The 17911-nt window shown below is 45.4% G+C and overlaps 1 protein-coding gene across 9 annotated transcripts in view; it reads left to right on the forward strand.

The window, feature by feature from the left end:
* WDPCP (WD repeat containing planar cell polarity effector) overlaps positions 1-17911 on the forward strand; it is a 157565-nt gene that overhangs the window by 122602 nt on the left and 17052 nt on the right. For 8 of the 9 annotated variants that reach the window (XM_080389571.1, XM_080389570.1, XM_080389569.1 and 5 more), the window contains one exon: positions 16156-16291. In XM_080389571.1, the coding sequence (XP_080245697.1) occupies positions 16156-16291 (136 nt within the window). Of the gene's footprint in view, positions 1-625; positions 16292-17911 lie in introns of those variants that run through there. The other variant, XM_080389577.1, reaches the window with a different exon arrangement.

Below are 17911 nucleotides of genomic sequence, written 5' to 3' on the forward strand. Positions count from 1 at the left end.
CCGTTTCATCTTTACGATAACCAAAGACGCAAGAGCCACTTGCTTTCTGCCTCCTGCCCTCCCAGCCTGGCTGTAACGCCCGCCCTGGCCAGGAGCTCGGGCTGCCCAGCACCCCTGTCCCTGCTTCTCCTCTGCCCTCTGGGAGGGCGCAGCTTCCCCACCCTTGCCCACATTTAAAGTGATCCCTTTCAAACCTGTCTGCAAGGCCGCGGCCGGTGCCAGCGCGGAGGCTCCATGCTCTCGAGAGCAGCCCGTGGCAGGGGTCACCAGGACTTTCTCGCCGCCCTTCACCCGTGGTGGCTCTGGGCTCAGCTTTGAGTCCTTGTCTACCACAAGATCAGTAAAAAGTCAGGGTGTCGTTCTCACATAAATTAGATCCCACTTAACTGATCGTTTTAAAATTTTTGCTGTAAAGGAACGTGGAAGACAGTATTCTTTCCTGTAGAATTGTGTTAAAAACCCATGCATGACTTCTAGTTTTCTCAAAAATATAACATCGTTTCATAACAGCTGCTGGCTTATGCTTTTTCCTTCCTGTAACCTAACTTCTGCTACGACTTACTATGGTTATTCATACACCTCTGCTAAATTTAGTCATTTCCTTTGCTGAAAATACCCCCTGAAGGTACCCAAACACACCTGAGGCGCACCAGATGAAGAGCAGGTGCTGGGGCCATCCCAGAGACCTTGCAGAATAACCCCAGGACATGATCTTACGTCACCTGGAAGCGTTGCTGCTCCTGAGCCATCGGGAGCCTCACATGAGCTCACCGCCGGACCGCACCACATAACCCGTGGAAGGAAAAATTTGGGACCAGTTCTGAACTTCTCCTGAATCATCATTTGAAGTTCATTGCTAAATTTCACCACACCTCTGCCTATATAATGCAAACCTTTATTAACCAGATGAAAGATCGTGGCTGCAATTAATTATTTATTTTACTATATAGGATGCATTATGGCCAAAGGAAAACAGCTACAAAGTGCTTACCTTAGACCCTCGCTTCTAGCCACCAAATGGCGAGATGTTTGGCCCACAGCCATGGATCTGGAGCCTGTGTGGGCATAGTCTGCTGCAGCGTAAGCCCAGATCGTCCTGCTGACTGTGCTGCTGTTGCTTCTTAGGTTTGTAAGGGAAGAGTTGGGACCACAGTACTCTACTCTGATCACCAGAATAAACAGAATTTTAACAGTAAAATATTCTGGAAAAATTCCTCGTTTCCTCAAAAATCCCTGAAGGAAGCATGAGCTTATTTTCATATATCATTGTCAACTACACCATCCCAACCTATTCCTTTGTGTGTCAGAGAGCTTGGCTGCCCACTCATTGGGATCAGAAACAACGCATCTGGGATCAGAAACAACAGGGTCTGGAAGAATTGGACCTTCCCGGCCATCACCAGCCTACTGGATGAGTTTGGCCAGCTCGTTTTAGCCTTCAGTGCTTTTTTTTCCCTTTGGGGAACACTGTGTGAGCTCTCTGCGCCAGGCTGCCCATTCTTATGGCAGCATCCGAGTCCCGTGCCGCAGCCCCTCGCTCTTGTGCTCCTCCAGCACTGTGCCCTCAGCTTCTCCCCACCGGTGGCGTGTTTCCAGCGCTGCCCTCCCAGAGGATGACCACACAGCCAGGGGAAGTCCTTTTTCTAAGCTCGCTTATTTTGTATAATTTGAAGGCATTTTTACAATATAGGGCAAAAACAACCCCAGGGAAATCAGCCGTAATACTCTAGTTCGTATCTGCCATTAGGTGTCAGTGTGACAACAACCATCATACACAAAGGGCTGTTCTGGGGTGTGCAGGGGTACCACCCCATCCTCAACTTCTCCTTTTCGTCTCAGGGAAAATGCAGCATGCAACTGAGAGGCAGAAGGTTGAAGAAAGCAAGAAACATTTTACTTCAGGTTTTTCCGTCACCTAATAGAAGTTATTTACTAACAGATAAGCCTGTCTGCATTTCATTCAGTGTGTCTCAGGTTCCTGGTGCTGCAGTTGTCAAAGAACTGTAATATTTACAAAACCAGGACAAGAGCTTCTGCACACACTGATCTGATACCCTGTTTGGGGGCGAAAGAAACAGTCAATACTGTTAGTAATTTGCTGTCTGCAGGAGGTAAACTGCTTTGCCCATATGCAAATGTTAAATGACTCATCTGAGTTGATCCTTGCTAATATCGATGCTTACAGATGGGTCCTGCACAAGTTGGTTAAAATACTCTATTAGAAAAACAACCAAAAGTTCCACTCATTCAGAATAAATGGGTGTAAAGACTTAAAAACTAGTTTTGAAGCACTTTTTGTGTCTGAAATACTACCTTATTTTGGTGTATCAGTGGTATGCATGATGAAGAAACATGACATACATCAAAGAGTTTGCAGTTGTTTTTAAACAAAGTTTCGGGCACTTCCCAAAATGAGATGGCAAAGGTAGCAAACAGGTTTTGGTTACATGGGAGTTTTGAAAGTTAGTACAGTTGTAAAATAAAAATCAGGTTGGGGAAAGAAAGTATTTACAGAAGGAAGTTAATTTAAAAAATATTCTTTAGTTGCCTCTAGTATTGAGACTATCTCAAGTACTTGTATATTGATGTTTATATCTTGAGTAGCACCATGCTGCTGTGATAAGCATCTGAGCGTGCTGGCTTTTCTTTTAGCTGCTTCCAGTTTTCTAGTAACTGCACGACACGGGAGTGGTTAGTCCTAAGCGTGCACCGCGCAGCCCAGAGAAATGCCGGCCAGGGCAAGGATCCTCAGGTGCCATCTCCGCTACAGTTCCCTGAGGTGGATAGCTGTAGTTCTCTCTGCCACATCAAGGACTCCCAAAATTTGGTAGCCCTGCCCCCATTCAGGTTGGGGGTGGGGAAAGAAAAGTCTCATGTGCCAATTTGACCTTGTCTTTATAATGGATAATTATAGGCATTAGGAACAGAAAAGATGCCTGATTAAATGGCTCCAGCCACCTGCTAATGCAAGATTGTGAAGTAATCCTTGACTATTTTCATATTAAGAGTTGCCACGATGATGTTCTTCCACTCCTTATGCTACTCAGCTTGCTTAGAAAGCTGTCTCCTATACTTCAGTGTACTTGCATCCTTCCACTCTTTTGCTTTGTACTGTTCCAGTTAGCACTGATCTTTATAATGGTACTGGTGGAGGCTTGAAAGTTCCTGCTATCCTGCACATCTATTTTGGCTTCAGAAATACAAATTAAACTGCTCCTTATTTTTACATGTGGTTTCAGGCCAGGTTCTTCTCCTTGTTGGTGGTGCAGAGGGTGCAGGCGAAGATGCCGGCTGGGCGGCGGTGCACAGCTTGCTCACATGGCACTCTCACCCAGAATTAGTTTAGGTGTGTCCAAAGGTAATTTTGCTGATTTTGAAGCAAAATCATCAGTAGTAGATGACTGTAGACCTGAAAAACATCAGTAGACCTGAAAGCAGCAGAGAGCTGTAAGCCTGTTGTAAGCTGAGCACTGGTCTTGCAGAGGGAGTATTGCTCCAGGCCGCTCCTTAGGGATCAGAAAGGATCAAGGTGAGGATTGAGCTCTGACTGATCCCTTCTCCCTGCAGTGGGCCGAGTTCCCGTCTGCAGCCTAAACCAGTCCAAAAACATCCCACCAACCGAAAAGCGCAAGGAAGAGTTTCCACCTGAAGTCAGAGAAGAGGCAGAGCTGCAGCAGTAGCTCAGGAAGACAGTAAACATCTCTGGGTGATGCACGGCTGGGTGAGGACTGGTGCTGGCATGCAGGGAAAGAAAAAGATTGCTGCAGCGATGCAGGAATGTGGAAAGATGCTTTGTAAGGGCAAACTTTCCCTATTGAACATTAATTGCTTTCCATGGATAATAAATGCACTTTGAGCAATGAAAGGAGTGGCTGACAAGCAATGCTGTATTCAACAGATATCAGAGAATGCAGACCAGGTTAATTACCTTCTCTTTAAAAAAGCAATGGTTTTTTTTTCTGAAAAGGTGAGCATCTGTCTGAGACAGAATCTTTATCTCCAGACTCCTGTTGTCTACTTCAATGAGAAGAGGAGCAAGAAAGGGAATGGAATGGGGCGGTGAGGGGACTCCAGCAGGAGCCATGGTGATTTTTTTTCCCTGGCATCAGCCATCAGCTTTTTGCATCGCTTCCCATGGATTTTCCTCCTGGTTACCTTCAGAAGCATAGGCAACACCGGGAGCTGCCCACAGCTCCCTCCAGGGCTCTGAGCTTCCCAAGCGGCATCCGCAGCCGCTGCTCCTGCTGACGGAGTTTATTTAAATAGGCAGGGAGAAAGTATTTGTGTTTGCAGAAGGCAGCGCGTAGTGTAAACTGCCTCCATGAGGTTAAAAAACCCAACAAACCACTCTGGTATTCATGCCAGTCTGTAATTGAAGGGTACCAGTCAGATGAAGATCTTCCCAGGGAGTGGAAGGAACAGCCTGGGAATGAAAAACCTGCTGTTTTTACAAGGTTGCATTTCCCCTTCAAAACAGCGTACGAAGCGTAGTGTTTCCCCTTTCCAAAATTTTACATTTTCCCTCTAAATTCATCTCTTCTGATGGTCGGGGGTGGGAAGGAAGGTGTCGACCCCTCAGCTGGGGTTTTCAGATGCCGATGGGGTCACATCGGCTTTTAAAGCCTTTGGGCACCCGCCATGCCCGGTGGTGTCAGCCAGCCTGGCCGCGGGAGTGACGGCCGCTGGACCTGCCCCTGTGTCTGCTCGGGTGGCTTTATTAGCCACACCTTTCTTGTAAACTGTAAAGTGTCGGTCAGGGTGCTCTGGAGATGGTTAAAACAAGACGTGCTCTAATACCCCAGCTTCTTTTATGTCCTAGTGCCTTGAGGTACATTTAGAAAATGCATCCAAGTTTTATCTCCTGTCATAGGATTTAGCCGAGAGACACCAGGCAAGTGTCACTGAGAGAGCTTAGCAGCGGGGTGTCAGTATGCATGTTGTGGGTGTGCATAGATGTGTGCCTGCGTGTGCAAACACACAACTTGCATGTATACACATCGCACTAAAGTTTCAGACTTTGTAGGTTTAAAATAACGTGTTGGTTCCTACCGTGTAGTGTGTTTTCTGTCCATTGCACCGGTGTTGCTAATTTTCTAAGCAGATACACACGCATACACACAGACCCCATAAAAACTTGGCCCTCATTTTATGTGAAGTTATGAAGTTACTTATCCAAGTAATTCCTGACTTCGTATCCTAATTCTGAAAGCACAAAAGGTATTCTAGAAAGTCAGTATTTTTAAAGGGGCTGAAAAAACCATGAGCACTTTCAGTGTTGGTACATGGAAAGCTAGCTCCTGTTAAACTCTGAAGGTATTAAGCTCGTTGATGTTGGAGTAAGTTTAGTCTATACAACCTTCCAGCTTGAGTAACATTTTTTTCTGTGAAACCCACTGACTATGAGCACGTGAGTCTGGCAGAGGCCAGAAAGCAATACTGGTTTGTAATTTGGGCTTTATATACAGATAGGAGTCCCATTTTTCCATTACTTGGATTAGGCAACTAACTGGTCCCAAGTTTTTCTTCATTAAAAGAAAAAGAAAAAACCTCCTTTTAATAAGTGTGTGCTTCACACTTTCAAACTTCAATAGCATAGAATTTTTCACTTGATCAGAAAGCTGATTTAATTTGCTGCTAGGTTAAATGTTAAAGGTTTCAGTCTTATGACCATGAATTCTCAAATTAAATTCAGTGCATTGCTTAAATTTCTAGCTGCAGTGCATTTAGCCTAATTGCTTTGGTAAGTTGGGTGCTTAGTAACTACTACTCTTCTGAATTTTCGTCTTTAAAGGCGAGCAAGGAAATAAGCCTGAGGGGCACAGGTGGGCTAGCATGCTCTTTGGGATTCACCTGTGGGGTCTTTGGATATCCCTTCCAGTCTGACCGCATCCTCAGACCATGTCTGATGAGGCTGTTCTGCTGACAAGGGAGAGCATTTAAACACCTGTAGCTTTTAGCTATTTAAGCCCAAATCAGGTTTGAAGCAACAAGAAAGGCTGAGCAAAATGGTTCAGATTTCAGTCAGTTGTCAACTAAATGTGTGCACTGGGCCTTCAACTATTCGGCCAGACACATCTTGATTGCTTCGCTTTTGTTTTCGCCCTTGGAAAGTTGGCTCGATAATACCCTGTAGCCAAAGCAGGCTGGGCTGGGGGGTGAGAGGGAGAATTAACAAAAAACAGAGTTATATTTATTTATTTCCCCGCTTCTGTGAGCCAAGCTACTTGCAGTCATTTTCCATATCCTTGCAATGTTAAATATAAAAATCGTAGGGGCTTTAAATGATCCCGCTGATGCAGTCTTTAAGGTGGGCTCTTCTCCTCGGGGACGAGTCCTGATGCAAAGACAAGGGTGATGGAAATCATAGAGGAAACTTCCAACCAACACACACGGAAGGAGCAAGCCCCGAGTGTCTAGTTGTTTCCTCTTTGTTTACAGCATTTTTAAGGCTTTGAGTTCTCACGCAGCATATATGTCATTAAATGGCTGATGCCTCTTTGCACACGTTGTTGTGATGGCCTGTGGCAACCTGAATTAATTGTTTCAGTAGTTGATGGTGGTTACTAGCCGTAATTATTATAATTTGCATTTATAAAAACATCTTTCATCTAAGGATCTCAAAATGCTTTTGCGCACATTTAATTAAGCTTCACAACATCCTGTGAGGTAAGTGTCAAGAGTGTTGTTATATCCATTTTTACATGGGTTTCTCTAAGAAAACAAGGTCAGTCTCTAACGTGACTGGTATTTGGTTCACTTCACACTTGCACAGGACGGAGCAGCTAGCACAGCTGCAGGAATTAGGGGTGCTGAACTAGGTCACTTTGCATCTCCCACATAGCTCTTGCTGTTGCCACGCTGTGTGGACACATGCCCTAAGCCACCACAAACACAGTCGGAGCAACCTCAGCCCAGATTTCCAGTCTGAGACGGCCCTTGCTTTCCCAGGAGCGCTCCAGCAGCAGCAAACTCTTGGGAACAAAAACAGATAAGCACCCTGCCTATTGCACAGTATGGCATAACCCATCCTGCAAAGATCTGTGCTTTCTATAATGTTCTACCTTAACATTTAAGCCTCTGCAGTCTGCGCACAGCAAGACATTTATAGTGCAGCCAAAGCCAAGAAAGTAGCTGCAAGCAACATAAAGTTACCCTTTACCAGTTACTCGCTTGTTCTAGAAGAGCCTGCAGGCTCCTGAACCTCTCTGCCAGCCTTCGACCCAACCTTATGGTCGATCAACACTTCTGAGATCTGCTGCATCCTAGATTACTACTTGACTGTGGTTCTTAAAAAGTGAGGATCGACTCAAGCCAGGTAGACTTGGAACTGGAGGAGACGGTTTTCAAAAGCTCATTTCTTCTTCAAACATATGACTGTGTTGTTTAAATTGAACCTGGCTCCCTTGTAAGCTCTGTTGATCACCGTATTAGCCCTGAGGAAGATAGGTCTAACTAAGTGCTTGCAAATTGAGTAAGAAGTCCTGGGCCATACCTTCACTAGTTCTTTACTGTCCCCATCAATTCATAAGGGCTTGTTTACATGTGGCAATGACCAGATTAGCTGTTTTGAAAGAACTCTGCCTGTGGATGCACTTATTCCAAAATAAAAGCCACTTTGCTTTTCTAAATTAAGTGGACAGGTAGAGAGAATGATTATTCTGAATAACGTGAGAAAGTCATTTCATTCCTAAGCAGATCGTTCAGCAGGAATATTCTGAAGCGAGCTGTCTGGCTAATTCCTCACGTTGATGCTTTTCAAGGTACTGATTTAGTTGCACAGTCATCAACAACCAGTTTTGTTCTCAGTGCATCCTTTTCCCGGAGAGGGTGTGCCAATGCGAGGCAGGAGTCGCGTTGTCATTGTCAAAGGTCATGCATACTTCCCTGTCTTTACCTGACATTATTTCTGCTTAACCTCATAGCATGAAATAATTTCTGAAAACATTCTGGTTTTTTCTAACACCAGAAAGCCCTGATGGAGCACGAATGGAAGAGGCTTCCAGGTGTCCTGCTCCACTCGTAGGAGATGCCAGTAGCAGCAGAGGCTATGTCCTGGCTGCTTTGGAGGGACGCTCCAGTGAAGCCCAGGGGAAGTTGGCCCTGCTCCCCAGTTTAAGCATGTCTGGAGCATCCTTCGGGGATGGTATTGCTCATCCCTGATTCTTTTCTGTTCCCTTAGTCAACATACAGGATTTATTCTGGTCCACGTTTCTCTTGCGGGGGAAGGAACACCTGGCAGCCAGAGGAGCAGGTCTGGCACAGGAGCATATATCATTTCGTTTTGCCTGATGCTGTTGCTTTACTTTCAGGACAGTCATTGGGCTAAACCTGCATTTTTACTGAAGCTTTCTTCTGCTTTTCCTCTCCTCCAAACTTGCTCATGCTACTGCTGCACAGAAAGGAAAGACGCAGCGGTGACCTGGGGCTTGGGAGAATGCAGCGCCGTGAGAGTCACAGCATCGGCGCCGTGGAGGGCGTTTTCTTGTGGCTACCAGAAAACCTTCAGTAACTTCCAATCAGTACTGTTGGGGTCTGTTTCTTTTTTTTAGAAGGGAAGAGATAAAAATTCTGCTCGTGTTATCTCATATTGCAGAAATTGAGACTTGATGGGTACTATATTATCCTTTTTGGACCTCAGTCACTCCCAAAGATTCAAGATGAACTCTGCCTGCCCAGGCACCAGAGTCGGTGCCCCAGGGAATTTCTTCATATCTAAGGGATATGCAGGATGTGTACTCGCATGCCCTTGCTGCCTCTCAACTCCAGCTGTACATGCAGTTTTGCTTTAGGAACCTGTACCTCCAGTATTGCAATATCTTTTTCAGTCTCTGTCATCAAGAGTTTAAATACAGTTCAGATCAGTGTTAGTGGCCCAGCTCCAAATGAGGAGAATTGCTGCAATTCGTTATCTTGACAAATTAACTGGTCTGAGGCAATTCCTTTTTGAGAGAGATACAATTAGCTAACTCTTGAACTCTAGCCTTGCTCCAGCACTATGGCATAGTTATGCACCTGCTCAAGAAGTGTTGATACTACAACCAGGACTTTCCCACCTGTAAATGCAATTCCTGCACCGAGAGCCTTAGTGTCACCAGCCATGCCTTGCTGTCCTCGTGCTGCTCTCGTACCCCGCTGTAGCCTGGGAGCACGATGCAGACCTCGTTTGTAAAAGACTCTGACCTCAGCTGATTTTAAAAATAGTCTGTCTGAATACCAGGGTGGTCTTGTTGTATAGCCTCTAGGGGAGGGTCGGTGCTGGAAACACAGGGTCCTTGTGAAACCACCAGAAGGGCCTGGCGCAGAGAGTGTTGTGTCAGAGGGACGCATCACCCGTTGTCCCATCCTCTGTTTTGAGTACACCTTCCTGGTCCGGTGGAAAAAGGTGGCTTTCCTACCCCCAGCCCACTGCTAGAAAACAGTAGCCCACGCAGACCTGAAATAGATTTTCTTTGGAAAAGGAAGCATCCTTTTAATGGTGTTTTCTCCCTGGGATTTAGGCAGGAATTTCTAGTTGCAGTCCCTCGATCCTTATATACCTGTTGAAAACTGGGTTGCCATCGGGTACGGTACCCCCCTCCTGACGTGGGCAGGATGCCTCAGGGAAGGCAGGGTGACCCCCCGGCCTTGTGAGGTTTCCCACACCTCCTGGCCTGGAGGATCAGCTCCCTTCTGCCCCTTCCCACCAAGCAATGAAAACACATCCCCAGCTACACGTTGTTCTTCCACCCAGTGCGGGCAGATGCACTTTTCATCCATTTCCCTGGGGAAAGCAGCCCCTTCTGCTCTCAGCCATTGCTCACCTGTGGGCATCTTCTTCCCTTGCACAGGATCTCCCAGGTGCTAAAAGATGTCCCTTAACCGTTGGTCCAAACCATTCACTTTTGGAAACACTGTTTGAGGTACAGCTGTCCTGCAGAAGGCGTATGTTTGCCTACAGCTTTTTTGTATGGACTTGGTGGCTGGGAGTTTCCTTGAGCTCCTTTTTGAACTCCAGGCCTTCAGCATCCAAAACATTTAACCCTCAATTTCTTTTCTGCTTTATCAGTTTGGCCAGCTTCCAGCTGGCATCATTTATTTGCAGGCTTCCCTTCTGCATCCTGTGTTTGCAGATGTATTTCTCTTTCAATTAACCCCCTGAAATGGTTTTCTTCTCCCCTGAGCCTACCTGCCTCCAGTCTAGCCGGCACATCTCCCTGCTCTGGATGCCCAGAGGGCAGAAGCCAGGAGCAGAGACGCTTGGTCCATGGGCTGGAGGTGCCAAGCAGAGGGTGTGCCCCGTACACAGGCGTCATGAAGAGCAGCTGAAGGAACACGCAAGTTCAGCAGCGCCTGCTTTGCCCGTTGTGGGTTGGGGCTTGCAATGCCAGAGGCGCTTTTGCCTCTGTGGAGTCTCTAGAGCATCACTTAAGAGTAATCAGGTCTTCCCTGAGCTTTCACTGAGATGTTCTGGAGCGTTGCACCCACGTTTTCAGTGCTGCAGCCTTCACCCCAACCAGATGTCTCCGCTCACTGGCAGCTTTTGCCCAGCTTTCTTTTAGAACAGGTATTTCTAGACAGTCACTTAAAATGGGGGGGCGGGGAAGAGCAGAAAAAGACCTGGTCTAAAGTACCACTTACTGAACAAAGAAAATGCCTAGTCACCAGGAATGTCCTCTCTCTGCCTGCTGTAATTAGCGAGCAATAGCCGCCGTAGGAGGCTCCTCTTGCAAGGCTTGGCACTGCAGCTGGTTAACGTGCATCAGCTGTTGCCTGATTCCAAGGCAAACATCAGATGGTCCGGGAAACCGAGAAAATCTAGAGGTGCAAGCTGTCTATTGCTGGGACACTAGTGAAGCCTTTGAAGTGAAAGGGCCTGGAATTGAAGCAAATCCTTGGTCACTCGGTCTCTTTCAGCTGGTGACCCATCACAGTGTGGTACTACATCTGGATCACCCTGTGAGATACACCTGGTTTGTTTAAATAACGTTGGCACTGCTAGAGTGATTCCTCAGGACTGGCTCCAGGGAGATATAAAATGAGCTTTTCAGCCTATATAGTGATTAGCTTAATTTTGTGTATGATTCTAGCAGAGCAAATGAGTAACAAGAGATTGAATCTCAGCCGGAGCTGGTAAAGACTTGGCATTTCCATTCGCAGAGTTTTAAAGCCAGGTTTGGCTGCAAGCTGCAGACTGCTCAGTGAAATACAGCCGTCTACGCTGAAAAAAAAGAGAGAAAGAAGAAAAAGAGTTGTTCTTTGTAAATGTTAACTCCTCCTTTCGTTTTGTCACATAACTTTTATTTTAATTCTTAAATTTCCTGGCACATCCACTGAAACAGTTTTGCTGCTGCTAATGTGCCTATTAGTGAATATGCTGCTAATATGCCCATTCATCCAACCGGTGCAATAATGACATGTTACCTGCCATGAAGGGCTGCTTCTGCCTGGTAGTGATTGAAGTTCCTTATCTTCTCAGGTATCAAATTGTTAAATTACAACACAAATGGGAGATATTCTGATTTAATGTACCTTTTCCAGTTTTCTTAGCAGTAACAGCTGTTCTCAATGAGTTTTAAGAGTACTATAAAAGCAATATTTCAACAATTTCAAATGAAAACATGTCAGCACTAGAAATTAACAAAACAAGGCAAAAATAAACTGGAAAACTAGACCAATAGAGGCAGAGATGTTTAGAGTTATATTTTTACACATGCACAAACAAAGCTGTGTGGTTTCCCTGCAGGACTTGGTTGAAACTAAACAATTTTATTAGAATCTGTTTATTTAGAAAGACATTTTCAGGACAACAATTGTAGCCAGATAAAAGAGCTGACCACACTCAAGTCAGCAATGGGATTTCCTACTGATTTTGATACCAAAAGGATTTTACCCAGTGGCTTTAGAAATAATTTTCATGTAGTTTGAGAAAACCTGGAGTAGAGTTAAGGCGGAGCAACTTGATAATGTGTGAGGTCGTGCTCAGTCTCACGCCTCCTGCAGCGGTTATTTGCCTTTTGAAAAAAAAAAACAACAAATAACAAAACACAAAAGCATGAGAGCTCAATTGCAACAGGTCAAAATAAAAAAAATTAAAAACCAAGTTAATGCATAATAAAATATTAACATTCACATGGAAATAGTTATTCAGAAAAGAATTTGTTTAAATGCCTAAAAAAAACCAAAAAAAGTGTGATTGTTTGGGTTATTACAAAACTATACTGGTTTATAGCACTGACTTTGCTTAACCATTTGCATTTCTTCAGCCCCCCTTGATTGTTCTGTTCAGAAAATCTCTACGATTTACTTTTAAAAAAAAAAAACAACACAACAGTATGCCGGAGGTCTGTGTGGTTCACTTGGAGTTCATTGGGATATATTTGCAACTCCTGAAGCAAAAAACTGGTATTTTATCTTTAGAAGGAGTTACATTTTTTGAACTTATTGAATTTTTCAAAGATCAGCATGAAGAGTTCTGATTAAATGCTTGCTTCAGCGTTTTAAAGGCTTCTTGTGTCCCTGTTGCCTAAGGAGGTCGGACATGACGATTGCTCTGTAAACATCAGATTGTACAGAATTGGCTCTGCATACCATGCCCCGCACACAAAGGAGAAGTCAAACGGCTTCTCTCTCACTTATCAACTAGTTTATTTTTCATGCCCCAAAAAGGCTATATTTGTACAAGAGCAGCTGCTACTTTGTAAATAATTTAATGGCTTCTGTTAAGTAGAGCTGTCAATTTCGCAAACAATATTAGGAGAAGATTTTCATTTTACTGTGGGATTGCATGTTTTAAAATGCATTTTTATTCCTGAAAATTCAGTGGAGGATGCTGGAGAATGGGAACAGCTTCTGATTTGCAGACACAGATCCAAAAGAGAACAGATACGGTTAAATAATGACATATACGTGAGCGGGGAAAGCACGAGATCTCATCACCTGCGTATGGTGTTCAGAGAGCATCCTGCTCATTAAAGCGTAGGAAAACTTTCAGTGGTCTTGTAAAGAAACGTATTTGGCTATTTCAGATGTAGCAATAGCAGCTATCGGCAAATTTTGGAAATGCAGAATGTGTATTGTGCAGTTGAGTGTGTACATTATCCTAACACTGATCATGACAAATGGGATTTTATAGATAAAAGGTCATTAGCACAATAGAATTCCGATTATTGCGTCTGATAAATGACTTTAATGATGAAACAACAATTTTACCCGCAATACCAACTCTCAAGTTTTTAAAATTCAAATTCAGATTCAAATCCCCAGATTGTAACATGATAAGCAAATAACTAGGTTAGAATTAAAAGCAGCAAGAGTTTGTTGTGCAATAAGACAAAGGAAGATCCCCGATTACCTGAATATGAAATCTTAGGTGCAGGCTGGGATACTCCAGGGCTAGCACAGAGTCAAGTCTTCACTGAGCACCAAGCCCTAGCCAGAGCCCTCACCTAGATGCGAGGACCACCACCCTTTCACAGCCCTGTGGCGTTCCTGCCAAAATCTTTCCCTTTTTAATTAAATGTGGGATGTGTTGCCTCTGTTTAGGGAAGGGCTATGTTGTTTAAACAGCGTTCCTTGCGCATTTGTTTTGCCTGCTGTAGCACTTCTCACAGGGAACACAGTCCAATGTCCCACAACAAAAATGTTTATTTCTTTACTCTAGAGCTCATATCTGATGGTTTTGTGGCTTTGAACCACTCCTGGCATGTGATCCTATCTAATGTTCTACTGTGACACTGCAGCTGTATAGCCAGGCTAGAACAGGTTCAGTCCTCGTAACCCGAGGTCAGTTCCAGGTACTTCGTTTCGATATGAGAGTGCAAAGAGACCTGTTTGCACTCCCCTGGGTAAGAAGCCCCCTTATCCCCCAGTTTCGGCTACAAGCGTGCTTGCAGCTGGCAGGACTGCTCTGTTTTCCATGCATCCTATGCATCCAGTAGCATTACTTAACAAGGTGTAGCAGTGTGAAATACCAAAATCGGTGGCCATGGTTGTAGTTGCTCGTAGCATTCATGTGTTGGAAATACGCCACACGAGGACTGGGTGCATCCAGACTGTAGCCCACTCCCCGTTACAGAACTGCTAGGTGCCCCCCAGCGCACGTGCGTGAGTTACGCTGAAGTGACTGACGTGAGGAGGCTGCTATTTATTCACGTCTGGTTCTCAGCAGGTACGAGAAAACGCAAATGAATGGCATGATGGAAAGAGCAAGACAAAGCTGCCCCCATCCTATTTAGTTCCCTTTCTCAAGACACACTCCTCTCGGGGGTTTACATTCTGAAACGCCACTGCTCCTTGGAGCTGTGTCAGTGATGTCTTAAGGAGAAGACATGAACTATAATAAATAATTTCATATATTGGTGAAAGTTTGTAACTTTAAGGGGGTAAGTTATGTAGGTCTTAGACATTACCGAGTAGGTGGAAAAAGAAAAAAAAGAGGGGAAAAAAAGATTAATTACACCAGCTTGACTCACACTGTATGTCTTAGCTTTGACATTTGGAAGACTAAGAGGTTTAACGCTTTCCTCAAAAGCGAAGCCCAAGTGAAGCGGGAGGCTCTTCAGGAGCCAGCACCCAGTTCCCAGGCAGAAGCGAGGTGGCGAGAGCTGTGTTCCCAAGCGGAGGCCATCAAAGTTTGTCCCAGGAGAGCTGCGGTGGATTTTTGCTGCACACACATCAGCAGGAATTTTGTTTAAGCCCTTTCCCAGTGTTCTTCACGCATATCAAAAGCGGATCCTCCTGTGCCTTTTTAAGATCTCCGTATCGCTCTCCTGCTCCTCTTGGCTGCTCGGCCTGCAGCAGGCTCCAAGGAGAGCTCTCTGGAGAAACCTCCTTTGCTTGCCCGTGAGTCGAGTTTCCTAGACGTGCATTGCTCATGCACCTTTCTTCTCTCCTCCTGCTTTTCCTCTTTGGATTTTTTTTCATTCAAGCTGGAGGAAAAATTGCACCAGGGCCAGTTTAGCTCCTTTATTTATTGTAATGTGGTGTGCATGCTTGGAGGTGTGTTGCCCCTGACTGAGTTGGTTGCTTTCAGCTGTTCCCCACATAATTGCCCCACCTGTGGGAAACGGCAGCGCAGGTGGGGAACGTCGGCTACCTGAGAAAGCCAAATTGGTTGCCACACTTCACCCTCTCTCACCCCGCAGATGCTAATAGCATTTAGGTGGCATGAAGAGCAGAAATAGTCTGCAGCAACCTTACAGCGTTAGCTTTTTAGGACTTGCAGATTCAGAAACACTTATGAGTAGATTTGCCCTCCTAAGCCGGTGAGTATTCTGGGTCTGGGGCCAAAATGTAAGCGAGCAGTATGGCAGCGCTCACAAAAGCATTATGTCCTTCGCACTGCCCGTGGTGTTGCCATGGGTATCGCCCAGATTAGCTTATGCAGGGTCTGGAAAGGCAGAGAACAAGGGGAGAAAAACAGGATTAAAAAAGAAGAAACGCAAAAGGGTCTTAAGATTTTGAGAAAAATCTTTTAAAGTCTTTATCTGTAACAGGATTTTTTTCTTCCTTAATCCAAACTCTGCTAGCCTGCGGTTTGACTGAATTTTTTATTTATTTATTTTAAGTCTCACACGCAGAATATGCAATTCCTCCTCTATATTTTTAAGTGATTTGGGTCTTTTCAAACGATTTCCTTCCCCAGAGGGCTCAGACTGGAACTTGGGAATTGGAGGCTACTCCTTCCCCTACTCGAAGACTTCAGGTCTCGATTGTGAACGAAAATATTTTGAAACAAAGCTAAGGGAGGTCTTTATTTTTAAAAGAAGGGGTTAGCCATACCTTGTGGGGGAACAATCCAATTAATAAGACTTTGATCTATATGGCAACAGCGAAATACTGGCGCGCAGCAGCCTGTGGCAGCCAGCTGGCCCCTCTGCAGGTGGCGGTTTAGGGGAGGCATTTCCCCCTTGCAGACTAACGCCAACACGCACGCGCTCCCTCCCTTCCAAAAGCTCTTGGACATGTTACTGTTGGTGGTGGTTGGCTACTTGGCCTCCCTTTCAAGGGGAAAAGTCAAGGGTGGAAGCTGTGTCAGTGTGTGGTTTTCTGTTTGGTTTGGTCCGTTACAAGAGGGGGAAGCCTTGTCCTTACTGACACCTAAGGCAAACAGGTGGCAACCGGATGGGTACTTTAAAATGAAGTAAGCCTGATACCGTGTCTTGATTCATCCTAAAGAGCTCCTGGGGCAGTCAGACGAGGAAGACCCACCTCGTGAAGCTGTCGTGGACCTACCGTCAGAGCGCAGAGGCGAGCGCGACCCAGCTGCCCGCGGGGTGGCCGGCAGAGCACCGGCGCAGGGCTGCGCCCACAGGTGGGTGGCACGGGCAGGGGCACGCGGGCAGCAAAGGAGTTGTGTAGGGCTAAGGAATATCCCCTGTTGCCCTAACAGAAAATGGAAGGGAGGGGGAGAACAATGAACTAAAACACTTTTGAAATGTACGTTGGATATTCTGAACTTTCCTGACAACCTCGGTTGTCGTCTGCAGCAGGGCCGTAAACACAACAAAGCATGAAGTCACTAAGCAGGAACTAAGAACAACTTGGAAGGCAGAAGGACATGGCATGGGCACAAAGTGATCGCCAGAAACATAGTCAGTTGGCGAGCACTTCACATGCACTAGCACAACCATTTTCAAATTAAACCATTTAGGCAAATGCAGCCTTCCTTGATGAATGTGCAGAGAGGGAAATACTTCAGTGGAAATGCAGCGAATTAACAGCCACGGGTGGTAAACAGAACTTTAAAAAACCTGACACGATCCTCACAGATTTTTGTAAGCTCATTACTAGCCTGTGATCAAAATACCTGGGATGATCTTCCAAGAGTGCCCTTCTCCCAAAGTTGATTAAAACCTGGAACTCACCTATATTATGAGAGAAACAACAGGTCTGACGACTGAGCGTTTTTCAGTGCTTCTGCTGCTGGTGATCCAGCACACCACCTTGCAACAGATGGGAAATTGGCATGAAACAGCTCTTCTGCAAAGATTCAGAGATATATTTCTCTTGCTTTTCTTCATGCAATCTTGATAGAAAAGAAACAATTATTCATTCGCAGTGAGTATATAGATGCAGTTATTTTCTATGCCTGCTGTATATGTAGGAACATTTCTTAGTGAATCTGGTGTGAGCACTTTGAACTTCCACACTGACAAATCATCCTGGACACGTGTGTACAAATGTGCTGAACGTTCTTTATGTGGGCAAGAAACACGTTTCTTTCTCCTTCTGGAAATCTGTATATTAGCTAGGTTTCTGTCTTTCCTCACATAAAGAGATAGAGCTTTTGCAGTGCTAGGTATAATATCCGTTATAGCAGCTGCACACCGCTAGTGAAATACTTATTTTCTACATTTATATTGGGATACAGAACACTATCTAAAGCTTTCAGAGATATCTAATGGATTTAGAGATGGCACCTGTTTTTAAAAATATAGTGCACACTTATTCTGTCTTAACTTTCGGGATGGAGATAGCAGCATATTGATGTGGGCAGATAGCAAACACAGTAAGCTCGTGCTGGGGACTGTATTGACTGCAGAGGACTTCTCCAACGCTCCGATGAAAGGAGCTCCTTTAACAGCACATAGAGCAGAGGCTATTCCAGCACGCCTCTGATCCCAAGGTGTAAGCACGCTGTTCTCCCTTCGGCTCACCGTTTCCCTTTCGGAGGTGGCTATGATTCACACATCTCTGGCAGTCCTGTGTCTGCCTTCGTCGGGCGCCTTGGGGCAGAGACGGCAGAGTTCAACTTTCCTCCTACTGCTGGGCTCCCCGGCTTGACCACGTTCGCCCGCGCCTGCCCAGGTGGCCACCAAAAGTTGCTGAGCCTCACGAGCAGCTCCTTGCAACCGCTGGCACTGCATAAACTGCTGGGATTTCCCGAGGCTTTTGTTTGCCTCTTGGAGGTTGGTGAGTACAAAGCAAGCTC

This window comes from Falco punctatus, assembly GCF_963210335.1.
Source record: "Falco punctatus genome assembly, chromosome: 5".
NCBI classification, from domain to species: Eukaryota; Metazoa; Chordata; class Aves; order Falconiformes; family Falconidae; genus Falco; species Falco punctatus.